This window comes from Amia ocellicauda, chromosome 12, assembly GCF_036373705.1.
Source record: "Amia ocellicauda isolate fAmiCal2 chromosome 12, fAmiCal2.hap1, whole genome shotgun sequence".
NCBI lineage: Eukaryota > Metazoa > Chordata > Actinopteri > Amiiformes > Amiidae > Amia > Amia ocellicauda.
This window is the reverse complement of record NC_089861.1, coordinates 6,902,974-6,930,881: the sequence shown is the minus strand read 5'-3', so window position 1 is coordinate 6,930,881 and position 27,908 is coordinate 6,902,974. Positions and strand designations below refer to the sequence as shown.

General features: G+C 40.6%; 2 protein-coding genes across 2 annotated transcripts; both read left to right on the top strand.

Annotated features, from left to right (window-relative positions):
- Window positions 1-95: 95 nt before the first annotated feature.
- Window positions 96-2,221, top strand: LOC136764284 (kelch-like protein 10). The gene has a single exon (XM_066718182.1). It carries the CDS (start codon window positions 1,714-1,716, stop codon window positions 2,032-2,034), a length of 321 nt encoding a protein of 106 aa, XP_066574279.1. The 5' UTR covers window positions 96-1,713; the 3' UTR covers window positions 2,035-2,221.
- A 5,872-nt stretch (window positions 2,222-8,093) lies between these two features.
- Window positions 8,094-25,552, top strand: LOC136765066 (kelch-like protein 10). Its single transcript, XM_066719538.1, has 4 exons — window positions 8,094-8,126; window positions 8,543-8,584; window positions 22,856-23,001; window positions 24,872-25,552. Exons 1-4 carry the CDS (start codon window positions 8,094-8,096, stop codon window positions 25,359-25,361), a joined length of 711 nt encoding a protein of 236 aa, XP_066575635.1. The 3' UTR covers window positions 25,362-25,552.
- The last annotated feature ends 2,356 nt before the right edge of the window (window positions 25,553-27,908 follow it).

Below are 27,908 nucleotides of genomic sequence, written 5' to 3'. Positions count from 1 at the left end.
TAATGATATATTAAAAAAAGCATCTAATTTGCTGTGATGAAGAATTGTATGCATGCCTGTATGTTTTGTGCTGAGGCCTAGACAAAACTTTGACCTATTTGAAAATCGCCAATTACAATCTATTACCCTGTCGCTTTTTATTGAATTTGTTTTATTTAAGGTTGTAATTTGCATTTCAGGTGTAGGTCGATGTTTAGTTTTGGTGTAGGCCTAAGACTAATTGCTAAGCAATTTGGTGTCTGATAAACTAAGAAAACTGTGTGAAAACGTACAATAGTAAAGGTGTCAGTTTTTAAATGTCATTCTTACATCCCCCCTTAGACAGTTTCTAATTGTTGCATCTCATCAATAAGTACTCATAGTGCTATGTCTAGTCATCCACCTTTTCTGGGTAGTTTTAATTTTCTTTGAATTATCAGATTTCAATTTCAAGGGAAACTTTAAAATGATATCATTATCTCCTGAGTGTTTTAGATTTTGATATTCATTGCAGACATACATGTATATGCAAAACAAGTTTGTAACCTCGTCTATCTTTCGAAAACATTAAGTGAAATCGGGTAACATTTGAGAATGCTAATTGGTCAGTACAGTCAGGAGCTGATAATAACTTTTTCAATAGAGAGAATGATGCCTTAAGCAGGGCTGCCACATTGGGATGTTTCACGTCCAATTGGACTTGATTTGTCTTTTCATTGTGCATGAAAAGATGGATTTGGGTTGGTGCCTAAATCTTGGGGTACTTTTTTCCTACATGCGTAGGTGTTCAAGTCATGTGTATTTTGAATCCATTCCAAATGATGTATTATTTTTCAAAATAAGAAAGTGGCAGGAACACTGTTGTTTTCACTCTGTTGTTTGCTAAATGTCTCACATCCCTGAATCTCAGATTTTGTGCAGCCTCTGACTAATGAAACCAACAATCTCATAAAAGATTTCTACCAGATGTGTGCCATTCAGATGATAAAAGGGCAAGACAAAAGATGTTAGTGCCTTGAAACGGGGTATGGTAGTAGGTGCCAGGCGCACCAGTTTGAATCGCAAAATGACTAGATCGGCCTGCACCGTGTATAATGAGCTGAGATTGGAGGGGCAGCTGTGCGATGCAGTTATAATGGCAGAAGGCACTGCATTCAATGTCCACAAGATCATCCTATGTGGCTGCAGCAATTACTTCCGGTGAGCAGTTATATATATATATATATATATATATATACAGTTATTAGTGTTAATCTTGATACTTACATATTGTAAAATTAAGGTGACTGCTAGGTACCCACAATGTTAATATAAGGCTATTGTTATATTAACGCATATTTATCAGCAAGCTATTAAAGCTGTAGTGAAATTCAAATTAATGTTTAAGAAGGGCCTGATTTTTCTGGCCAGGGAAGACAGACCCAAATAAGGGAATTGCCATTATCGCAATCAAGTTTATTTATAAAGGTTTTGGTTCCAACTAAACTCATTGTAACTAAAGCATTTGCTCGATGAGACGGTAAAAGAAAAGTTTTCAGCACTTAAACATAGGCCGATAGTGGGCATAGGCTGCTGCTGCACAAGGGGACCTCCGATGTCCCTGCTGCGCTGTGTGGATTGTGGAGTGCCAGGATTCCCCCTTCCCAGCTCAGGTGTAGAGGGGGACTGAGGAGGAAGTTGTTGATCTTGTCTCCACAGAGTCCTGTTCACCAAAACAACGCGGTACTGGGCCTCATGCAGGCCTGCTTCCTCTTCCTGGAGGCCCAGCTGAGCCCAGAGGACTGCATCGGCATCTGCCAGTTTGCCGAATTTTACAGCCCCGAGCTGCAGCAGGCGGCCTACCGTTACCTCCTGCACCACTTTGGGCTCGTGGCCAAGACCTCTGATGAGTTCCTGGCGCTCTCCCTGGACCAGCTACTGGCTATCATCAACCAGGAGGGCCTCAACGTCCAGCAGGACCACGTGGTCGTCGAGGCCATCATGCGCTGGATTGCCCACGCCCCCAGCGAGCGACACGTCCAATTCTCCGCCTTTCAGAGTCGGCGGAAGATATGATAGGACTCTCTTGGTGCCTGTGATTCTCCAGTGCTCTGCATCTGCTTAAGAATTGGCAGAGGAATCTGGGGGCTGATACGGGTGCTTGACGTTGGTGTTTTGTTGATGTCCCTTTGATGGTTGGACATTTCTTTCTAATAACAAAGCTGATCTGCTTACCATGACTGCAATAAAAGTAACCTCTTACCTGAGAGAGTGTTTTTTCACAACGGCCTCTGTCTACTCTTTACTTCTCTTCCCTCAGCTACCACTGACCCCTTACTGTTTACATGCATTCACCCTTTAGCCCCTTTCACACTAGCATCTTCTACCTGGGTCGACCCTACCCAGGTTACCACACAGTGTCAAGCAGGTCGGGTACATGCCTTCACACGGTGCCATGTCAATAAGGGAGATTACAGTCACTAAAGGAAAAGCACAGTGCTCGGACCCTGTACTCGCCTCAATGCTGGCTCACCCACTACCTGAGGTGGGTTTTTCTTGCCCAACGCACATTGTCACTGTGTACTTGTGAAATCAGAAACCTCACAATTGTGTTATTAGTGTACAACTCTCTCATTCATGCCTCACCCCCTCACACATGTGCATGCATGAGCAAATGTTCAGTTTCTCCCTGCACTTGTACACTAACCCCCTGAATTTTTAATCGTTTACATGAGTTCTCCGTCTGCTTTTCTGATGAAGGCCTTCTCTTTAGTAAGCCATCCACTTCCTCTGATTTAACATTGCATTACATGCTTCGTTAAATTGATCTTCCAATCAGATCGCTTGGTTTATAGCTTCAATTCACGCAGATTGAGACAAGTTTGAGTTTGCAGCTTCTATTGATACTGATGCATAATTTGCAGTTATTGCCCTAAAGCTGTTAACTACTGAATAGACACCAAACTTGCTTGAAAAAAAAACAACATGAAAGTAATGTAAGCTTAACAATTTAATTTGTGAGCATGAATGTACCCCTTTGCCACGGGTTTATGAAACACATTGTTAAAAGAATCCATGTACACTTGCAGAAAATGTCCTTATTCTGCAGGGATGGCTTTAATTGATATTCAGTCTTGCAATTTATCATTATTTCAAAAATGTTCAGTGTTCTATGACACTCTGTGCTCAACTTTTGGATATTGTTTGCCATATTGTGGAAGTGCATTTGAAGATTGTTTTTTTATTTTAAGTTTTAACTGGCATTTTCTTTTCTCAACTAAGACTTTCAGAATGAGAAATCAGAAGTAGTGACTAAAGATGTTGCTATTCTTCACTGGAACAGAAACTGAGAGAAACAGAAGAGACCCCTGAAATGAAAGAAGAACTGAAGAAATGAACTTGCATTTCATAAGAAGTCGATTTCTTGCCATTAACTATCATCCTAAGAGCAATTGTATAGTGTAAACTCATAAATACTCAGAAATCAAACTTCCTACTATATTTACCGTGATAAATAAAATAGGTGACAATGTAGAAAGTTATGAAGAAGATTCAGCATCTTGTAACAGATTTCAAAAATATTAAAGCCATACAGTTTTAAACCATTACTATTACATTACTTAAAACAGGTAAGGTTTATTTAGTTCCTCTTATACAAGATACTACAGTGGGTATAGGAAGTATTCACCACCCTGGATTTTTTTGTGTTACAACATGAAATTTTCATGCATTCAAATCAGATTTTTTCCCCCTTTGAACTTACTCAACATTATGAAGAGGCAAGATCATTTGTATTATGAACCTACAGTAAATAATACATACATACACTCACCTAAAGGATTATTAGGAACACCTGTTCAATTTCTCATTAATGCAATTATCTAACCAACCAATCACATGGCAGTTGCTTCAATGCATTTAGGGGTGTGGTCCTGGTCAAGACAATCTCCTGAACTCCAAACTGAATGTCTGAATGGGAAAGAAAGGTGATTTAAGCAATTTTGAGCGTGGCACGGTTGTTGGTGCCAGACGGGCCGGTCTAAGTATTTCACAATCTGCTCAGTTACTGGGATTTTCACGCACAACCATTTCTAGGGTTTACAAATAATGGTGTGAAAAGGGAAAAACATCCAGTATGCGGCAGTCCTATGGGCGAAAATGCCTTGTTGATGCTAGAGGTCAGAGGAGAATGGGCCGACTGATTCAAGCTGATAGAAGAGCAACTTTGACTGAAATAAACACTCGTTACAACCGAGGTATGCAGCAAAGCATTTGTGAAGCCACAACACGTACAACCTTGAGGCGGATGGGCTACAACAGCAGAAGACCCCACCGGGTACCACACATCTCCACTACAAATAGGAAAAAGAGGCTACAATTTGCACAAGCTCACCAAAATTGGACAGTTGAAGACTGGAAAAATGTTGCCTGGTCTGATGAGTCTCGATTTCTGTTGAGACATTCAGATGGTAGAGTCCGAATTTGGCGTAAACAGAATGAGAACATGGATCCATCATGCCTTGTTACCACTGTGCAGGCTGGTGGTGGTGGTGTAATGGTGTGGGGGATGTTTTCTTTGCACACTTTAGGCCCCTTAGTGCCAATTGGGCATCGTTTAAATGCCACGGCCTACCTGAGCATTGTTTCTGACCATGTCCATCCCTTTATGACCACCATGTACCCATCCTCTGATGGCTACTTCCAGCAGGATAATGCACCATGTCACAAAGGTCGAATCATTTCAAATTGGTTTCTTGAACATGACAATGAGTTCACTGTACTAAACTGGCCCCCACAGTCACCAGATCTCAACCCAATAGAGCATCTTTGGGATGTGGTGGAACGGGAGCTTCGTGCCCTGGATGTGCATCCCACAAATCTCCATCAACTGCAAGATGCTATCCTATCAATATGGGCCAACATTTCTAAAGAATGCTTTCAGCACCTTGTTGAATCAATGCCACGTAGAATTAAGGCAGTTCTGAAGGCGAAAGGGGGTCAAACACAGTATTAGTATGGTGTTCCTAATAATCCTTTAGGTGAGTGTATGTCTTGGATATAGAAGTATTCACCCCCTCAATTACTTTGGCAGCAATTAAAGCTGTGAGTCTGTTGGGGTAAATCACTACCACGTTTGCAAATATTGTGAAATATCCACCCATTCTCCTTGGCAAATTTGTTCAAGCTCTGTTAAGTTGATTGGAGATCATTGCAGGACAGCAATCGTCAAATCTTGCCACAGATTCTCAATCAGATTCAAGTCTAGGTCTAGGACATTCACTTCCTTGTTTTAAGCCACTCCAGTGTCGCTTTGGCTGATGGAAACAGACCTGCTTAGAATACATATTTACATAAGTTTGTTTTGAATGGCACAGGGCTTTGAACATGTTTACGCCTTCCATTTCTCATTTACCCGTGACCTCGCGTGAACTTACTGTACATTCAAAGTCAAAACTTGAAAGATTACGGCTCAGAATTTGAAATACGTCACAATTCATTATATATAAGTGTGTGTTTTTCTATGTATAAATGTATGGAAACATATTTAATGTGAATATATATGGGTTGGGTCACTTGTTTATAAAATGTCCTCAGTCAGCTATTGTGAACACTATCTTTACACCCAAATAATGGTGTATAATGTTTGTCAAAATAGATTAAACAAACTTTCCATACACAATAATAGAATCCCCATTAGTAGACCTATATAGGATAAGAAGATAACTAGAGGATAGCTAGGATAAGTTACATTTGGGACACTATGCTGTTTACTAACTGTACAAGGAAACAACAGTTGAAAAGAACCAAACAAAACGTTTTTCTTCTGCTCATAAAGAAAGATTTCTAAATGAGTAAAGAATAAAACAATCTGAGACGGGGGGAAATTCCACCCTAGTAAAACGCCACAGTTTAAGCTGCAGTCTACCCAAATGTTTGTGGTTATTGTCCCGATTCACAGGGGGTAAACACAGAAGGGCAGGGGGTCTCTGTTATTGTTATTAACAGCTTAACAAACGGCTGATGAGGAGACGGTCTGTCTACCTGTCTTGTATCAATAGCATATCAAAAGATCAGTGAAGAGACAGTCTGTCTAATGCTTTTTGGAGGGGTGATTAATTCCCTTCAAGAGATAAGGGTTCAATTGTCACCTTGTATGCTAATAGGCAGCTGCCATTGGCTACTCTGGAAGGTGGAGATGGACAGGGGTTAAATCTCATAAAAGCTGACTCATCCATCAAGTCTTTGCATCAGTTCTGCCTTTGCTGTACTCTGTGTACTTGTCTGCTGTGATCTGTATTATTTCTTCATTGATAAATGTATGTTCGATTCCTACAACACTCTCCCCCTCAGCAATCATTGCAAGCTTGTTAAACAGGCATGTAAATCAAATCCTAATGAAATAATATAAGGCCTATTTGATTCAATTACCGATAACTAAGGACTCTGGGCAATGTACTGTTTTCTGCTGGACAGCTCTAAATTACATGCATGGGTGGCAGTTAGAAAGGAAACATTAGACAGAATACAGACTCCATTCTGTATTTTATTTATTATTAATTTGTTTGTTTTATGTACAAATGGATTCTCCTTTGGAAAAGGTCTGGAATCAAAGTAATACAGTTGGGGAAAAGCCCCCATTGAAAAATAACATTTATGTACATTAAAAGTCCTTTCCTCTTTCCAGTGATATTGACAGGCCCAGTTTGAAAAGATATCATATATGATAAGGCTGGGATGATTCTAAATTGCCCATCTGACCATAAACTGAAATACATTAGAGAGTGGATTGATTGTCAAGCCTTTGCTTAATTGATATTGTGTCTTAATTACTGTGGGCGGCATCACAATAATATATATTCTAACTGATAACAAAATAAGTAATCAGCTGTCTGTTCCACTTCCTTTCACAGATGAACACATTAGCTTGGATTGGGAGAGTCTGTGCAAATGTAGGGTGATATAGTAAGACTGGGACAACAAAACAACAAATCAGAAATAAATATGATATAAAAATTAAGAATTTGAATTGAAATATTCAAGAAGCTTTCAAATTTTTCCAGTTTGGGAAATAAAATCATATTATTGTGCTACACTCAGCAATTAACCAACAATATAAATGTATCAGATAACAAGGACAACATGAAAAGCTTGTTCTATGTCAATGTGTCCTACTATTACAGGTGCAAGTGGTCACCCTGTAGTGGCTACTGTATGTTCGTCATGGATGTAGTTTAAATATTTAACTGATATAGACCTTATAAAAGTCTGTTACGCAACTCTGTACTTAGAGGGTATGCGTTCCTGAATGAGTTTCGATTACACAGAAGTGAAAAATAAAAGAATTATGTAAATAACCCTTTACTCATGATTGCGAAATTCACCAGTACATGCAAAGGGTGTGCTTCATATATTCTTTATTGCCATTCAAAGTCCAACACAAAGATGTAGGGGAATCACCTGATCCTATTTACTCAGCCAAAGCCCTAGCCACATCCTCTCGGACCTAAAGTGACAGTGCAAAAAAAGCAGGTAAAACGTTAAAGTTATCATTCGCCTTTCAACATCTCTCGTCTGAAAACTCTTATTTGCACGTACATTCTGTTTACGAGAGGTTCAGTAAAGCGGACACGAGTGACATCAAGGCTACATGCAAGGGGTCAAAGCAGGCATGATAATCAACAGTATCACAGCAGTTAAAATAGGCAATGCATAAGGCAAGCTTGAGTACAGATAAGATAAGTAGCAATAATAGGGAGCGTTGAGGTGCGGAGTTAAACAGTGCATTCAGGTATGAGTGCCACATTGTTGGGGGAGTTAGCACAGGTGTGTCTTGAGCACACTGGGAGGTGGTCAGTCAGGGGCTGGGGGGTGCTGACTGCAGGGGGTCGGTCGTTCAAACACTGAAGGGAGAGGTGGGGGAAGAGGGAGCCAACGGAGGAGTGCAGGGGAGGAACAGCCAGTCTTCGGTGTTGGATCAGTGGCGGATGTGGAGAATGTTGAGCACCTTCAACAATCAGGAGACTGTGGACATGATCGGGGGTCAGATCCCGCTGCTCAGAAGTGTTGATGGTTGCCCTGTGAATTAGTGTCAAGCCGAATAAATCATGTTCACTGCAGCAGGGGCACTCGCCGCGATGGATGAAAGCATGTCCAGTGGTGTGACAATGGTCTGGTGTTTTGTTTCAGTCAGTGGGAGTCTGTATTAGCCACCACCCTCCCCTCTGACCTGGAGAAAGACACTCTGTATTAGACTGTTATAGCAACAGATCCAACACAAATATTTCCAGTATTATCAATTCAAACTCAGTTCAATATGCATTAATAAAATTAAAATATTTCTGGCATTCTACAATATACAGTATATAGACCTTATTAAATCCATTATATAGTTTTTCCTCTTTTATATTACACAATTACACAAGACTAATTTCATACAGGGTCAATACAGTATAGGAAATTATTTTGGGAGTGCAACACACGTGAAAGGACAGTTACATCCGTGGAAAAGGAATGCAATATATTATGATGCACTTTAAATGTATTTGAGATGTTTCAAATTTGTTGTTACCTATGTCTCTTCTAGACAGGCATTGGTGACCGCAAAATTGGGCCTTACAATTCACAGGTAAGAGAGAGAAATGAGTCATGTACATACATCACATAAGAACAAGTTTATCTATTGTTTCCTCCAGTTTCTTGTTTGTTTGTTTGTTTCTCGTGGCTTCTGTCTGCTGCAGCTCCCATCCTCTGAAAGTCAGTTAGTTCCTGATGCCAAGAAGCTGCTCCTCAATTGGGAGCCCTGGGATTCATCTGAATGATCTTTCTCTCCATTCACAACAACTAATGAGCAGTTGCTGGGGTTTCTGCACTCTCTTTGCAGTGATTTAGTCCCAGGGAAATACAAAACAGGCTCCATAGTGTTTTCTGAGATAGATATAGTGAAGGAAAATCCTATTAAAAAAGATATGAGAGTCACAGACAAAAACAGTACTGTCAGCACCATTTCTTTATTTTTAGATGCCAACTACAGAGAATTACCTCTATGTTGAGGGAGTGCAGGAAATTGGAACAAACAACTCAAAATTTAGTTTTTTGGGGCTCTGCACGAGTCTTCAGTAACATGGCTAATGGTGGCAATTAAACAGTGACAGCTACACTACAGTGTTTCCATGTGATTGTTTTAATTAGACAACAAGGAAACAAGACAACGCAGTTTGCTTGCCAGAAACAAAGGGGAGTGGTTTTCAATCATTTAAATCATGGCTTCTCTCCTTTTCCTTCAGACACATTTAATCTCTATATTTACTTGTTTCTAAATTCAGTTTCCTTGCCCATGTCTCCATGTTTACGTGTGAGACGATGTTTCCCACAAACTGCATGGGTGAGACAGTTTGAGTGATGACTTGTAACCAGACTATATACAAACAGAGTCTAGTAGCCTTTAACACTAAAATGGGGGGAGAAAAAGATGACACAAACTGCTCCTATAAGCTAGTACTTCGTTCTTGCTGTGTGTAGTCAGATCTACACTAAATTTAACTTTTTCCATTATCCTACATTTATATATATATTTAAATTAATAAATTAGAAATCTACAATCTGTATGACATTCTTTCACTTCAATCGTTAGCTGTGGTTTTATTTAGGGAATACAAACAGGGACATGTTGAACAATTTGCATGTATTAATTGCAACTTCTGTTGTATTTTTGTATTCAGTTGAAAAAACAATCCCTTGACTTTGACTTGGTTTCAATCTGTTTGCATCCGGCTCGACCTGTTGGGCAGCATTTTAGAGTTGTGTTTTGAACTCAATTAATTTTTTTTCTCATGTTTGCTTTCTTTCTTGACATGCTGCTCCATAGTTGACACAGGAGTGTAGATTCAAGTTGGAACAGGTTGCCTCCGAACATAACTGATTCTTTAAAGGGCAGGAACATTGATTCAATTTCCTGAAGCTATTAAAACATGCAGAACTCTTCTATGTGCTAAAGGTATCTTCATTTCAGTGCAGTTTAACTTTTGTATAAGTATGTATGAATTGATATATTTATCCATCAGTAGTGCTGTTCTCTCTTGATCCACGATACATCCCTCCATTTTTGAAACCACTTATCCAGGCAAGGGTCACGGGGAAGCCAGAGCCAATCCTGGCAGGCATAGGGCAGGAATACACCCAGGACATGATGCCAGTCCATCACTGGGCAACACACACAGACACAGCAATTTAGAGAAGCCAATTAACCTGACCCACATGTCTTTGGACAGTGCCTGGGGAAAATCCACATGGACACAGGGAGAACATGCAAACACCACACAGACAGGCACCCCGAGCCTTGACTCAAACCCAGGACCCTGGAGCTAACCAACCACCGTGCCACTGTGCCGCCCGTCCATTATACAACATCCAGTATTTTACAGCATTTGACAAAGGGGTCAGCCAACTAAATTACTACATTTTATTGATGGTGTTATTACTATTACTGCTAGCCTACAACTACTACTTATACAAATACTGCATCACCATCATACTAATAAGGTAATACATGCAGGTAACAAAAATGTCCACTATAATTACACTATGGGAGGAACAGATCTAGATGAAGTAATGCATGAGAAAGACCCAGGAGTCTATGTGGACTCCTCACTTTCTCCATCCAAGCAATGTGGGGAAGCAATAAAAAAGGCAAACAGGATGTTAGGGTATATTGTCAGAAGTGTAGAATTGAGAACAAGGGAAGTGATGTTCAGACTGTACAATGCACTAGTTAGAGCTCATCTGGATACTGTGTGCAGTTCTGGGCTCCACACTTCAAGAAAGATATCGCTGCTCTAGAGGCAGTTCAGAGGAGAGCAACCAGACTTATTCCAGGTCTGAAGGGAATGTCCTACTGAGAGACTGAGGAACTGAACCTTTTCACCCTGGAACAGAGGAGACTACGTGGGGACTTGGTCCAAGTCTTCAAATTCATGAAAAGCATCGACCACATCAAACCAGAGGAGCTTTTCCAGATCAGCAGGGACACACGCACCCGGGGACACAAATGGAAATTGCGCTTCAAGGCATTCAAGACGGAAAACAGGAGACACTTCTTTACAGAGAGGCGTCACAATCTGAACAAACTCCCCAGCGATGTGGCTGAAGCTGAAAGTTTGGGAACATTTAAAAATAGTCTGTATAGGATCCTTGGATCACTTAGATATTAATAAACACCAAACGAGCACGATGGGTCGAATGGCCCCCTCTCGTTTGTAAACTTTCTTATGTTCTTATGTTCTTAAGAGAAGAGGTGCAGGGAAATTGTTCAACCAAAACATAACCTCTTCATATTTGCAATAGGTTCTACATTTCTATTTGTATTTACACGCTGCTCTTTTGCCTTTTGGGAAACAATATGTGTCTGACTGAATTGCAAAACTCAAATCCTCCTGACGCACCAGCACTCTGTGTCAGTAGTGAGTGGAGAAGACCTGTCTTTGGTCTTTTGGTTTCGGTTGTTGTTTTCAGCTGGTGGACTTCCTGTTACTTTAAAGCATGCATGTAACAGTGCATAACAGTAACCTTGACAACAGCGCTGTAGATTACTCAACTGAAAGTGCAGCTAACCCTTTATGTCACCCAAGTTTTGTGGTGTGATTTCTCACATTCATACACAATATCACCCAGGCCACATGTGTAACTGAATCTTCTTTTTCACTTTTGTCAAGCTTCTCCTGTAACATTTCAATGGGTCATTAAAGAAAGAAAATAAAACCTACATATATTAATACATATATATATATACCGATCAGCCATAACATTATGACCACCTGCCTAATATTGTGTAGGTCCCCCTTTTGCCGTCAAAACAGCCCTGACCCATCGAGGCATGGACTCCACTAGACCTCTGAAGGTGTGCTGTGGTATCTGGCACCAAGACGTTAGCAGCGGATCCTTTAAGATCGGACCACAAGGGCCAGCCTTCACTCCCCACGTGCATCAATGAGCCTTGGCGGCCCATGACCCTGTCGCCGGTTCACCGCTTTTCCTTCCTTGGACCACTTTTGATAGGTACTGACCACTGCAGACCAGGAACACCCCACAAGAGCTGCAGTTTTGGAGATGCTCTGACCCAGTCGCCTAGCCATCACAATCTGGCCCTTGTCAAAGTCGCTCAGATCCTTACGCTTGCCCATTTTTCCTGCTCTAACACATCAACTTTGAGGACAAAATGTTCACTTGCTGCCTAATATATCCCACCCACTGACAGGTGCCATGATAACGAAATTATCAGTGTTATTCACTTCACCTGTCAGTGGTCATAATGTTATGGCTGATCGGTGTATATGCTACTTTGTTGTTGTTGTTTAAGCATATTCAGATCAATGTTTGGATCCTTACAATATCTACTGATGAAATATGCTAGTATTATTTCTAAGTATTCTATTATTTCCCCCCAAAACCTTCTAGAATTTGGGATATGGTTTCAATTGTTTCAATCAAGTCAGTGAGGTATAGTCTGGCAACCGGTTTTAAGATCTCCATGTTGAAAACAAACAAACCAAAACAACTACCCACAATTCATCTCCCTGGGGCTATTGCATGCTGTTGAAGATTGGGAGCAGAAAGTATTGAAGGTGTGAAGATGTAGTAATGGTACCACAGACTTCCAGACTTTCACATTACCCATCTTCATGTTTTATCATATTGACCGTACAACATATTGTCAATATCTCCCGCTCACATTAGTGATTCCTTTAGCGGCTGAAAAAGAAATTCAGTATTGTATTCAAAACACTATTCAGCACTAATCTTTTCACCAGTCGCTTCAGTTCAGGGCTCCTTCTAGATGTAACTGTTATTTTCTTGGCCTCAAAACTATCCCCCCCCCGTTACATCTCTCTCTCTCTCTCTCTCTCTCTCTCTCTCTCTCTCTCTCTCTCTCTCTCTGCATCATGCCTGTCAGTCATTCTCTTTTAGTGGTTTTCATTTTTCTTTTCCATATCAACTGCTTTTGTTTATATAGTTACGTGTTTTCCTGGAAACTCTGCTTTCCAACACTGCAGTGCAAGAAAACGGGTAAGTCCAGCTCTTGCTGTGCCTATAACAATCAGCCAATCGGTGCAGCAAAACAACCCATCCCAGCACAAGAGGAGAAAGGGACTCCCATTGCTGCCATAATGCCAAATTGCATCCCTCCAAGTCCCCTATAGTCCCCTCCTTGTGTCAACATTATCCAGGTCTAGTACTCAACTCCAAGCTTTCATGCTTTGAAAGGTCCTTGCTTTGTCAGCTAGTTTTGTTCTCCTTATCCTTCCCTCAAGCCAAGGGGATAAGGGATAAGCTTGAAATGTTTAATAGTTTGTATGGTGATGAATTCGTTTGGAGTATGTGCTGGTTATAAAGATATTTTCTCAAACTGTTTGAACTTGTTTCTGTTCCCGACATCTTAACACATTCGGGATGTGGATGTTTTCAACTTTGATTCCTAAAGAAGCCAAATCCACATCAAGAATCACAGCCGATTCCCTACCAGCTGTCTCAATCTGAATGGATTTTCCTTCCCGCACAGATCACCCTTCCTTGCGAATGACTTATGGCTTAATTATGGATACAAAGGCATTATAGTTGATCTACTTCCTTGATTTGATGATAAGGCGTACTCTCCACTCTCTGTCAGACTAATTGGGGGTAAATTTAAACTAAAATGTATCTCTTAGCATGGTTAATAAGCCTACAATATCCCCCCAAAGTCAATATTTTATGTACTGTGACATTTCCTATCTTCTGGTAAGATTTACATGTATCCTCAAATTTGGACTGTCAATGAATATATATATATATATATATATATATATATATATATATTTTTTTTTTTTTTAATTGAAATTGTGAGATTATATTCTTAAATATCTTTGCAGGGCACCTTCTAAATGTTTGTTTTTCTTAATACAATTAAGCAGTAACTAAATATTAAAGAATGAAGCACAAACAAACATCAAATTACAAAGTACTTATAGCCTCTTAAACACGTTGCATCATAAACAGTATAGATCAACATAATTAATGTAAATTTATGAATACAAATGGATTAATTATTTGTCTTTTGTGCATTATAAATAAACTTTTGACAAATATCGAGTTGCATCTGGTCAGTGTTTGTATTGTGGACAAATGTGCTGTAAAAAGCCAAATTAAAATAGTAAGGAATGGCTCCATCTAGGGGTACTGCAATTAAATGTATCATGTATGACATAGAGAACATTTATTTTGTTAATTGAACATCGTAATTTACCAAAAATGTGTTACACCATACAACATCTGCTATGAGGAAATCTAAGAATTTTCAAAGCATAATTTATCCATGTTTCATAGCCAAATTATATTAAATTATATATATACATATATTGATAAATACACAACTTAATAAACCAATACATATATTTATCTGTTTTTTTGTATTTATGTCTCACTAAACTTAAACTTAAAATCTGAAAAAACATGTTGATGTTTTGAATTAATATTTTGCATGTTTTTATTTCTGCTCCAGAAGAGTGTCATTGTTGGCAGTCTAATAATAATAAACACTGTAGTGTTTTAGGCTCTTTGCTACTGTATTCCCCATTTTGCATATAAATAAGAAGTAAACAGAGTAATAAACAGTTTTATTGGCAAGGAAAAGCAGTTCTAACAGCCTCAGCACCAATCTCTAGCATCCCTCTCTCACGACTCTACAATCAGTCTTACACACGCCGGGCCGAGGCATCCCTTCTCCCCAGTCACTGCTCTACACCTTTCCCACGTGGGGGCATCCTTTGACCCCTGAAGATAATTCCCCCCATACATCAGATCCCCAAATGAGCTGCCCAACATACTGACAGACACACACAAAAACACTGCAGCCCCTCATATGACTCAAAATCCCAGGATTGCTCATAGTAATTATTATTGAATGGACAGCTTTATCCATGGTGCTAATGGACAGTGGTCTATGTCTGTGTACACAACATTACAAGTGTAAGGACATCACTGTATACAGTGCCTTGCAGAAGTGTTCAGAACCTCTCACAGTTTTCACATTTTGTTGCTTTAAAGACTGCAGTCATGACACTTTGAAAAAGGAATTCATACACAGCCAACACCACACTTTCAAAGAAAAACACAAGAGGAAAACCTGTTTCAGTCTTCTAAAGGCTTAAAACTAGGGCGAAAATGCACCTTTCAGCAGGACAATGATCCAAAGCATGAGGCCAAAGCTACATTTTACAATAAAGTGAATGTCCCTGAGTGGCCCAATCAGAGTATGATATGAATCATATGGAGAATGTGTGGAAAGACTTGAAAACTCTAGTCCATAAACGATCTCCAAGCAACTTGAAAGCTTGAGCAAATTATCCAAGAAGAATGGGTACAAATTGCATCAAGCCGGTGTGCAAAGTTGCTAGAGACTAAACAAAGACTTGGGGCTGTAATTGCTGCCAAAGGTACTTCCACCAAATATTGAGTTGATGGGTCTGAATGCTTATGCAATCAACATATTTAATGTAGTTCTTGCACACATTTACGGCTACTTAGCTTAACCTTAGAAGTTTTCAGTTTGATCATTGAAGTAATTGAAATGTAATTTTGCAAAATGGGATACCATAGGAAGGGTCTGAATACTTTTGCAATGCACTTCATAGAGTAAAACATGTATTCAGAATGGTCTATTGGTGAACCAATTAACATGTCAGAATGAGAGAAATACGAAAAGGTGCATTGTTTGAAGAAATTTGGGTTCAGTGAACTGATATTTCAAAGAAAAATGTACTATGTAACATTATGTATAATGACAGTTTGATAAAATAAACTCCATACCTATCTATCCTTTCTCTTAATACATACACAATTTGTACTTCCCCCTGACATAACTTTGTTGTGACAGTTTTGAAAAAAGTGTATTATGAAGAACTTATTTTTTCTATATTTACTTATTTTTTTTATTATTTTCATGAACTTAAAGTTACTTAATGGCAAGCTATAATGTTAGGTGCTAATTTCTGATGTGGCTAGATACCGTACAAAGCTATTAATTTGTTACTACCTCCAATGCCTTGATTTTCCAAATGTTTTGGGAATTTAAAAAGCAGGAAGGAAATTCTCTGTCTCTCTCTGTCTCTCTCTGTCTCTCTGTCTCTCTCTCTCTCTCTCTCTCTCTCTCTCTCTCTCTCTCTCTCTCTCCTTTGAAGCCTTATGCTGTTTCTTAATTTGAATTTCCATCCCAGTTCCAGGTCTGCGTAGCCTGGGGAAGCCAACGAGGTGTCTGATATTACCCCTCCAAACAATCAAAATGATCCAGCAATGGTTACAGTAGGTGGCGCTAAGGGAGAATTTATGTATTAGTAGTCACAACCTTTTCAGACCCAGCGCTAGTTTTCACAGCAGTGCTGGGATTGATCCAAATCTAAATTGTTTAGCTGCCATATGCGTCGGAGACAGATTCCACGGTGCTGCCATATGTTTTTTTAAAGGAATTCGATATCTGTCAGCAGCTGCACAATGATGGTAATCCAGAGCACAGCGAAACAGTTCTGTGCTCTCCCCCAGTCAGTATGGACCTCATTCTGAAGCAAAACATGTTGGCCTGCTGTGTACATATCAATTCAATAATTGTGTTGAATTTGGTATAGTGCCTTTCACAAGGTTCAGCACCGAGTGCTTCATAGGATAAAATATTATAAAATAACTAATACAGAATGTAAAACGTTTGCGAAACATACCCACACTATATTATTTCCCTCAGTATGAAGTAATTGAACAACTGGCAAATCCCACAAGACAGTTTCTTAGAAGCGGAGACTGAACTTTGGCCTAAATGATCTGAGCATTCATGTGTGCTTTACCCCCAACAGCCAAGTTCATAGTAAAACCACATCCTCGTGCTCTCTAACACATACTGTTCCAGTTCCTCCCGTAGGAGTTCTGAGAGATTAATGTCAGGAATCTGAGTGTGCAACCCCCCCCAAAGAACATTATTAAAGCATTCGTCTTCATATTTCTCTCCCATATTCACCTAACCTAGTTGTCACTTAACTCCATAATTCAAGAATACTTTAAAAGTGCTTTGAAGTTGCCCCTCAACTGAAAGGCATTAAACAAATTGATCACTATATATGTATGTATAGTGGCTCTCAAAAGTATTCACCCCCTTTGGACTTAATTTGGACTTCCACATTTTATTGTGTTACAACATGAAATCAGAATGGATTTAATGTCTTTTCGGCCTCAACGCTAAGTGCTACATTTGGCACAAGCCTAACATCGCACATCATACTGAGACCACCTTCCCTACCGTGAAGCATGGTGGTGGCAGCATCTTGCTATGGGGATGCTTTTCTGGAAACCTTGTAAAGATAGAGGGCAAAAAGGATGTAGCAAAGTACAGAGAATTCCTGGAAGAAAACCTGCTTATGTCTGCAAGAGACCTGGGACTTGGGAGAAGATTAGTGACCCCAATGACCCCAAACATACAGCCAAAGCAACACTGGAGAGGCTTAAATACAAAACGGTCAATGTCCTGGAGTAGCCCAGTCAAAGCCCAGACCCCAATCCAATTGAGAATATGTAGAAGAGTTGAAAATTGCTCTTCACCAAAGGTACCCATCCTACTTGATGGAGCTTGAGCAATTTTGCAAAGAAGAATGGGCAGAAATTGCTGTGTCCAGATGTGCAAAGCTGGTAGAGACTGATCCACATACACTCATGGCTGTAATTGCTGCCAAAGGTGCCTCTACCAAATATTGACAGAAGAGGTGATTACTTATGCATTCAATTATTTTCTGTTTTGTATTTGAAAATTAATTTAGAACAATTTGCAGATTATATTTTTCACTTTGACATTATGAACATTTTCTGTATTGATCAGTGGCAAAACCTCCTGATTAAATCCATTCTGATTTCATGTTGTAAAAGTCCAAGGGGGTTGAATACTTTTGAGAGCCACTGTTTGTATATATTATCATTATGTATAATAATGTATTAGCATGATGTTATTTATCTGCTAAAACAGTATATCAATTGGGACTAAGATGAAACCACAACATTAGATGTGCTACGTGCAGATAGCAACACTGGATCTAAATCAGTCAGAAATGGAAGGCTTATAAACACAGACGCACATTGACATTATTCGTTGAATCACTTGTGTTAGGTGTTTTGAACTCACAATGAACTCAAAAAAGGCCAAAGCACAAGATATTAGTAGATGAACTTTGAGACTATGAACATTTTTTTGCCCTGTTTGTGTCTGTATTTCCAAAGACCTTTCAAGTGAGAGGCATATGATCGCTTTATTGTAGCTCAATAAAAATAAATCCAGTCTCCTGCTGTGGCAGCAATTCAGCAGCTGTACTTGATGTAATGAAAGATTAGGTGAGATAAAGGTGAGAATTGTTCAAAACTAGGAAGTCTGAAATAATGATTCTTTAGTTTAGTGGTTTACAACTAACTCTTTCTCAATAACAAGTCAAACACAAATTGCTTTGCTGTAAATTAATAGAATCCAGTCCTGGGATATTAAATATCTACCAGTTTAGACAGTTACTTTTAGCTGGCAGGCTTTTCATGTTTAAAATGTGTATAGTCTTGGTTGCCGGGTGTCTCTTGTCTTATGACAGTCGTGCTTCGTAAACAAAACACCACTATTCACTCTCCTGCATTAACAGGACATTATAAATAACAATTATTATGCAACATGTAATGTCAATGACTGTGATGTTTCAAGCAGAAAGAAGAATCAAATGGGATTCATCTTCAGAGATAAGCTGCACAATATCCAGTCTAATTTAAAAAGATAACTATTTATTCTTTTAAAGGTACTAATATTTGAAAGGTACAAACTGGGTTCCAACTGTGCTATAACATTGTGATTGCTTACTATAATTTTTGGTTAAAAGCTGGGCACAGAGTCAAAACACCACTGTGACCAGCAAGAGGGGCCGCAAGTTAGACAATGTGCTTTCAGAGTTAGCGAACAGAGAGCGGGGAATATAGTGCAAAAGCAGACTGACTGGAATGTAAACTATGAATCGGGGGGAGTCAGGAGTGACTGCTGTATCAGGCGCTTGCGGACCTGTGTGATTAACCGTGGCCTCTGCCAAAAATGTAAAGAGCAAGATATAGATCACAGAATCATGACCAGAGTATTTCAGATTTCGCAGTTTGTATTGTTTTCCGCCATCAATATCAGTACATGGTAGTAACATCATTTTTAAAATACAGATAGTGTCAGCGGAAGAGAAAAAGGAACCTCAGGACTGAGAAACAGAGATCATAGTAGAGTGCAGCCAAGAGATAAGTAAATACAGCAACTTCTAACTGCACCCAAAGGCTCATCATGCAGATATTCAATAAGCAGACAGATGTTCAGGGCTTGAATGCTGCTGGCTGCATGCCAGGTAGATTATTTGCTTGACCTGTATACTTACTTGAATTTCAGCCTGTTTAAAACCTCCACAGATAAGTCTATTGACTGTGTAGCAACCATCCGTGTTCTCTTCAGACTCTCTCACTCAAGCATAAACATTTGAATTAGCCTATACACCCCTACAGGAAAATATTCTCAATTTTTATTATCCCTGTTATTAAACTGGAATCAAATCCAAACCATAGCTGATTCGTCTGTGCTGGAGGTCACAAGGTAACGTCCTGTGATGCTTTTGGGTTTTCCAGTAAGTGCAAGTTTCCATAGCCTGTTAAACTAAAGTGCAGCTTGTTACGGTGAGGTTATCCATCTCTGAACTTGGGAGAGTCCATCGCATCAGTCTTTTGGATTGTGTGTAGGGGGTGTCTGTGTCTGGGGGGGGTGCTTTGCAACGGCAGGGACTGGGAAGCTTGTGGAGGGCAAATTGGATGGAATTAAATACATACAAATCCTTGAGGTAAACGTGCTCCTGTCTGCAAAAGACCTATGACTGTGAGCAAACAGCCAAAGCAACACTGGCGTGGTAAACAAGAGAGTGAATGTCCTAAAGATTTGAGAATCTGTGTGCAAGACTTGAAAATTGCTGTCCACCAATGATCCCCATCCAACTTAACAGAACTTGAACAACATTACCAAGAGCAATGGGTGAATATTGAGATATTGAAAACCTGGTAGATACTTACCACAAAAGAGTCACAGCTATGATTGCTGCCAAGGGTGGTTCTACAAAGTATTGACTCAGTGGGGGTGAATACTTCTCTAACCTATACACTCACCTAAAGGATTATTAGGAACACCATACTAATACTGTGTTTGACCCCCTTTCACATTCAGAACTGCCTTAATTCTACGTGGCATTGATTCAACAAGGTGCTGAAAGCATTCTTTAGAAATGTTGGCCCATATTGATAGGATAGCATCTTGCAGTTGATGGAGATTTGTGGGATACACATCCAGGGCACGAAGCTCCCGTTCCACCACATCCCAAAGATGCTCTATTGGGTTGAGATCTGGTGACTGTGGGGGCCAATTTAGTACAGTGAACTCATTGTCATGTTCAAGAAACCAATTTGAAATGATTCAACCTTTGTGACATGGTGCATTATCCTGCTGGAAGTAGCCATCAGAGGATGGGTACATGGTGGTCATAAAGGGATGGACATGGTCAGAAACAATGCTCAGGTAGGCCGTGGCATTTAAACGATGCCCAATTGGCACTAAGGGCCTAAAGTGTGCCAAGAAAACATCCCCCACACCATTACACCACCACCACCAGCCTGCACAGTGGTAACAAGGCATGATGGATCCATGTTCTCATTCTGTTTACGCCAAATTCTGACTCTACCATCTGAATGTCTCAACAGAAATCGAGACTCATCAGACCAGGCAACATTTTTCCAGTCTTCAACTGTCCAATTTTGGTGAGCTTGTGCAAATTGTAGCCTCTTTTTCCTATTTGTAGTGGAGATGAGTGGTACCCGGTGGGGTCTTCTGCTGTTGTAGCCCATCCGCCTCAAGGTTGTACGTGTTGTGGCTTCACAAATGCTTTGCTGCATACCTCGGTTGTAACGAGTGGTTATTTCAGTCAAAGTTGCTCTCTATCAGCTTGAATCAGTCGGCCCATTCTCCTCTGACCTCTAGCATCAACAAGGCATTTTCGCCCACAGGACTGCCGCATACTGGATGTTTTTCCCTTTTCACACCATTCTTTGTAAACCCTAGAAATGGTTGTGCGTGAAAATCCCAGTAACTGAGCAGATTGTGAAATACTCAGACCGGCCCGTCTGGCACCAACAACCATGCCACGCTCAAAACTGCTTAAATCACCTTTCTTTCCCATTCAGACATTCAGTTTGGAGTTCAGGAGATTGTCTTGACCAGGACCACACCCCTAAAAGCATTGAAGCAACTGCCATGTGATTGGTTGGTTAGATAATTGCATTAATGAGAAATTGAACAGGTGTTCCTAATAATCCTTTAGGTGAGTGTACATTTCAGTTTATTTTTCATTAACTGTTTAACAAAAATGACAAAAATGGTCTTGCCTCAAAGTGTGGAGTAGGTTGTTTAAACAAAAGGGAAAATAAATCCCATTTAAATGCATAAAAATGTGAAATGGTTGAAAGGGGGTGAATACTTCCTATAGCTACTGCATATTATTAGTTTTTGGAAAAGCTCAGTTTCTTAAATATTGTGCCAGCCTTTGCACTACTACATCATTTTTACTGTTCTGTGCCAAGTGTATAATTATATTAATTACTTTAAAAAAAACCTGCAAAAGTGCTATACGTCGCAATGCAAGTCAAATTTCTATGATACAATCTTATGCAGAGATGACTAAGCACCATTCATTCCAAGGAATAACTATCTAATTGTTCTATGAAGAGTCTCACAACTGTTGTGTCACTCCACTGCTCTGGCTTGAAAATGTTGAAGTGAAATATTGCTGGCAGCCACACAGTGCAGTCTGGGCCAAGTTTTCAAAGTATTCAACGCTGTATACATTCCTGCCCACATATCAAATCACACTAAACCCGACTGTTCGAGATTCAAATGATAAGGCATGGAATTTAGACTGGACTACACTTGAATACTGACAACTATGTAGATGGGTCTTTTTCACTTTGAAAATCATTCATTACAATAATATTGTAGTGAAAGCGACATTTCATTGACCTAAGCTTTTGGCTTGCCAATTGGACATCTCAGAATTGCTCTGCTGTCATTCGTCCAAATGTCTTACATAACTGGAATGCTGTCAGTAGATGGGTCCCACAAACGTGCTACAAATATGTGAGTGTAACAAGTTCATCACCAGACTGCAACAGAGTAACTCTTAGATCTATTGTCAGGTTAGGCGTGAATTCTTAAATCAGCAACTCCCATCCACACAAATTTGCCTGTGCTGTGATGAACTACCTGGGAAAAGACCCCTAAGTGACTTCCTCACAGAATAAATTAATAACGCATAAATCATCACTAGATTGGTCACACTTTTAAAAGGTGGTGTCCCTATTAATTTGCTGCCGAGGTCCAGTGTAACGTCCTCAAGGACTCAAGGAAAGGATCCAAGTACAGGCGTTGTGTTGATGCAGATTATCCGATAAGGGCAAACGAGAGAGAGTAAACAGGGACAGTCCAGGGTCAGTCGATCGAGCGAACAGGCTTGTGGGGAGATCCGAGAGGGGTAAACGAGACAGGAAAGCAAGGGGTCAAAAAAAAAAAACAGGGTTAGGCAATCAAGAAACAAGGCTTAGAATTGATCCAGGAGAGAATGCAAGACTTCACAATTCAGCTGGGAAAGAGAGGGGTTTATATACTGTGTAGGAGAGAGGGTTTGAACTAGGTGAATGAGTGATTAGCCAATGGTAATAGAGGAGGACAGAACAGGTACACCTGGAAGGAAAGAATGTGGAGAAACAGGTTGGGCTGGGAGACCTCTGGTGGTGAACTAAGGTAGAAGCAGGGGAAACCGTGACATCCGGTACAAGCCTCCCGGGCAGCATCCTTACCAGATGCCCGAACCACCTCAACTGGCTCCTCTCGATCCGGAGAAGTAGTGACTCTGCTAAGAGGCTCTCCCAGATCCCTCATCCCAAAGGGTGAGTCTAGCAATCCTGCGGAGAAACCTCATTTCCGCCGCTTGTACTCGCGATCTCGTCCTTTCGGTCATTACCAAACGTTCATGACCATAGGTGAGGACGGGGAAGTGGATTGACATGTAAACCGCGATCTTTGTCCGAGGACTCAGCTCCCGCTTCACCACCACAGACCGATACAGCGCCCGCAATACTGCAGACACTGCAGTGATCCACCTGCCAATCTCACGCTCCCCCTTTCCATCACTTGTGAACAAAACCCAGAGGTACTTAAACTCCTCCACTAAGGGCAGCTGCTCCACCCTAACCTGGGGCGAGCAATCCACTCTTTTCCAAGAGAGAACCATAGCCACAGACTTGGAGGCCAATTGGACTTGATTTGTTTTTTCATTGTGCATGAAAAAATGGATTTGGATGGGTGCCTAAACCTTGGGGTACTTTTTTCCTACATGTGTATTTTGAATGAATTCCAAATTATATATTATTTTTCAAAATAAGAAAGTGGCAGAAACACTCTCTGTTGTTTTCACTATGTTAAATGTCTCACAACCCCCGAATCTCAGATTTTGTGCAGCCTCTGACTAATGAAACCAACGATCTTATAAAACATTTCTACCAAATTGTGCCAATCAGATGATAAAAGGGCAAGACAAAAGATGTTAGTGTCTTTAAACGGGGTATATAGTAGGTGCCAGGCACACCAGTTTGAGTGTGTTAAGAACTACAATACTGCTGGGGTTTTCATGAAATGTTACTGAAAACCAGAAGACCTGGTCATTTCTCCAGGAGCAGGGCTGGAGACGCTGTTTTAAAGACAGACTACTGAAAAACACAAGTTCATCTGTGAAGCCTAGAACATTTTGAGGTGATTGTGATTTTATTTCTGCTGGTAAGAAATGTGACCACTTTTAGCCACACTGTCACTTCTTACAGATCCTTGTTGAATGTGATTCCTCTTAGAAAAGATCAATTCAAATGAAAGTAGTGATAATGACGATGATGGTGCTGTCTGTGAAGTGCGGACCTGGTTACGAGATAAAGAAATGCATTGGGCTTCTTATGACCTCATCTGATCATGATGTCAGAATCCAGCCTGAGTTCTAGAACTCTGAGAGCACTAGGAAAAGTTACCAGCAAACATTCCACAGCAGTGAACCAGCAGTAGTCAATACAGAAGGACCTTCAACAAGTGTTCAGTATTGCTACATGAATCGCAAAATGACTAGCTCGGCCTGCACCGTGTATAATGAGCTGAGATTGGAGGGGCAGCTGTGCGATGCGGTTATAATGGCAGAAGGCACTGCATTCAATGTCCACAAGATCATCCTATGTGGCTGCAGCAATTACTTCCGGTGAGAAGTTAATATATATATATATATATATATATATATATATATATATATATATATACACAGTTATTAGTGTTCATCTTGATACTTACATATTGTAAAATTAAGGCGACTGCTAGGTACCCACAATGTTAATATAAGGCTATTGTTATATTAACACATATTTCTCAGCAAGCTATTAAAGCTGTAGTGAAATTCAAATTAATGTTTAAGAAGGGCCTGATTTTTCTGGCCAGGGAAGACAGACCCAAATAAGGGAATTGCCATTATCGCAATCAAGTTTATTTATAAAGGTTTTAGTTCCAACTAAACTCATTGTAACTAAAGCATTTGCTCGATGAGACGGTAAAAGAAAAGTTTTCAGCACTTAAACATAGGCCGATAGTGGGCATAGGCTGCTGCTGCACAAGGGGACCTCCGATGTCCCTGCTGCGCTGTGTGGATTGTGGAGTGCCAGGATTCCCCCTTCCCAGCTCAGGTGTAGAGGGGGACTGAGGAGGAAGTTGTTGATCTTGTCTCCACAGAGTCCTGTTCACCAAAACAAAAGAGAAGAGGGAGTACAGTATCCCCGGCATCTCCGCACACATGATGAGGCTGATCATTGAGTTCGCCTACACCCACCACGTATTCATCACCATCTACAATGTTGAGCAGCTGCTGGCCGCGGCCGATCAATTCGCAGTACTGGGCCTCATGCAGGCCTGCTTCCTCTTCCTGGAGGCCCAGCTGAGCCCAGAGAACTGCATCGGCATCTGCCAGTTTGCCGAATTTTACAGCCCCGAGCTGCAGCAGGCGGCCTACCGTTACCTCCTGCACCACTTTGGGCTCGTGGCCAAGACCTCTGATGAGTTCCTGGCGCTCTCCCTGGACCAGCTACTGGCTATCATCAACCAGGAGGGCCTCAACGTCCAGCAGGACCACGTGGTCGACGAGGCCATCATGCGCTGGATCGCCCATGCCCCCAGCGAGCGACGCGGCCAATTCTCCGCCCTTCAGAGTCGGCGGAAGATATGATAGGACTCTCTTGGTGCCAGTGATTCTCCAGTGCTCTGCATCTGCTTAATAATTGGCAGAGGAATCTGGGGGCTGATATGGGTGCTTGACGTTGGTGTTTTGTTGATGTCCCTTTGATGGTTGGACATTTCTTTCTAATAACAAAGCTGATCTGCTTACCATGACTGCAATAAAAGTCACCTCTTACCTGAGAGAGTTTTTTTTCACTACTCTTTACTTCTCTTCCCTCAGCTACCACTGACCCCTTACTGTTTACATGCATTCACCCTTTAGCCCCTTTCACACTAGCATCTTCTACCTGGGTCGACCCTACCCAGGTTACCACACAGTGTCAAGCAGGTCGGGTACATGCCTTCACACGGTGCCATGTCAATAATGTCACACGTTGCTTCCACACAAGAAACTGCCCCTTCCATTCACCAATCGAACATTAACATAAAATGGCCATTTATAGTTCTTGAATACTTGAAATAGCTGCACCATCACATATCCAAGATGTAGTCCTACTCCTGATAACCTTATATAGTCTGCATCAATTATAATAGGGGCTCATTTAAACACTGGGGTGGAGGGGTGGAGAAAGAGGGAGCCGTGGAGGAGTGGAGAGGGGGAACAGCCAGTTTTCCGTGGCGTATCAGTGGTGGATGTGGAGAATGTTAAGCTTTTTTTTTTTTGCAACACATTCAACACAACCCCCCCCCCCCCCACATAGCCACCATCCCATCTCTGACCTGGAGAAAGATACTCTGTATTAGACTGCTTTAGACAACAAGGAAACAAGACAACGCAGTTTGCTTGCCAGAAACAATGGGGAGTGGTTTTCAATCATTTAAATCATGGCTTCTCTCCTTTTCTTTCAAGACACATTTAATCTCTATAGTTACTTGTTTCTAAATTCGGTTTCCTTGCCCATGTCTCCATGTTTATGTGTGAGACGATGTTTCCCACAAACTGCATGGGTGAGATAGTTTGAGTATTGACTTGTAACCAGAATCTATTCAAATAGAGTCAAGTAGCCTCATGGCTACATGCTTCTTTCTGATTTTTCTAAAAATAAGTAATGATTACTTTTTATCTTTTTCACTTATACTCACTGGATACTTATTTCTTGTTAATGTTTGAAGTTTTTAAGCAAAATAAGTCATGTTTCTGATTTCTGATTCATGGTTTTCGAAAAATAAGTAATGGTTATTCATTCCTTCTTTCTGATTTTAAAAAATAATAATCTTATTTCTTATTTCCCTGTTTCTGAATTCTAGGACTTATAGGACAACACCATTACATACACATACCATAGCATATGACAATACTTCTCATTACGTATTCTTTATACGTTTATAAAAAGTAATAGGTAGACAACATGTAGCAAGAGGGCTTAAGAATCTGCTCTGGCTTTATGTAAATAAGTCTGGCACTAAATGAAGGTTGGCTACGGCAAAGAGGCCCATTTTTACAGTCTGACAGAGAGACACACTGTGACACGATTTTTCAATAAATTAGTGATGGTGATTTATTCTTTATTTTCTTTTCCTGATTTAAAATGTTGGCCCTGTAAAAAATGCTGCACCCTTGCTTACTGGGTGCAAATGTACCCCAGAGTGACAAAAGTGATTGATGATGCAGGTGAGAGAGAGACACACTAGACATTTGGGCATTTTTGGAAAGCCACAGCTTGATTTACAGGGGGGGCACCAAATATTCCAGTGGCTGTAAAATAATGTGCCCCTTGGTTTCTGTTATTGCTTCACCTGTGAGTGTGACAGTTGTGAAAAGCTGCCAAGAACTATAAGATAAGCAAAGATTATTTCTGTTTCCCGGATCTCAAGAAATAATGATTACTTATTTTTGTGTCCTGGTTTGCAAAAAATAAGTAATGTCTACTTTTTTCTTATTTCTGTTTTACTCATTTAAATTTAATAGGAATTGCAAAAACACTTTTTCAGACGTTTCAGACACGCTCGTGATGGTAAATTACACTTATGCTTCTCATACATCTCTCATAAATAAATAACCATTACATTGTTTTTGAAAAATAGGGAATAAGAAATCAATTTCATGGAGGTCATGACCCTATCAATGCATACCACAGGATTAACACAAGAACATGCAGGGCTGGCCCAGAAAATCAAAGGGCCCTTAATATATGTCATAAATAGTATTTTTTACACTTTGGTGAAGTGCGGTCTGGGGGTTGACTGCTGCCGAGGTCCGGTACAAGTTCCGAGGTTCGGATGGCGCCATGGGTCAGGGCAGGGGCAATCAGGACAATAGGCCACCCTGCGTGCCCCCTCTGCATGTCCCTGCTGCATGGGCTTTACCGACTGGGCCCCTTCCCTCTCAGGGCCCCTGAATCGTCATCACCTTTCACCCCTTTACCACGCCGCTGCGCTCCACCACAAAACCAGTCAGAAACACACCCATTTCTACATGTAAGCACGCAGTTGATGTGCAAACGCTACTGTCTGTGATAATCGTATATATATCCTGAAATGGCCACATTTTAAAAGTGCAAGATAACTGGTCCATTTATTGTGGGTTTCAAGGTAA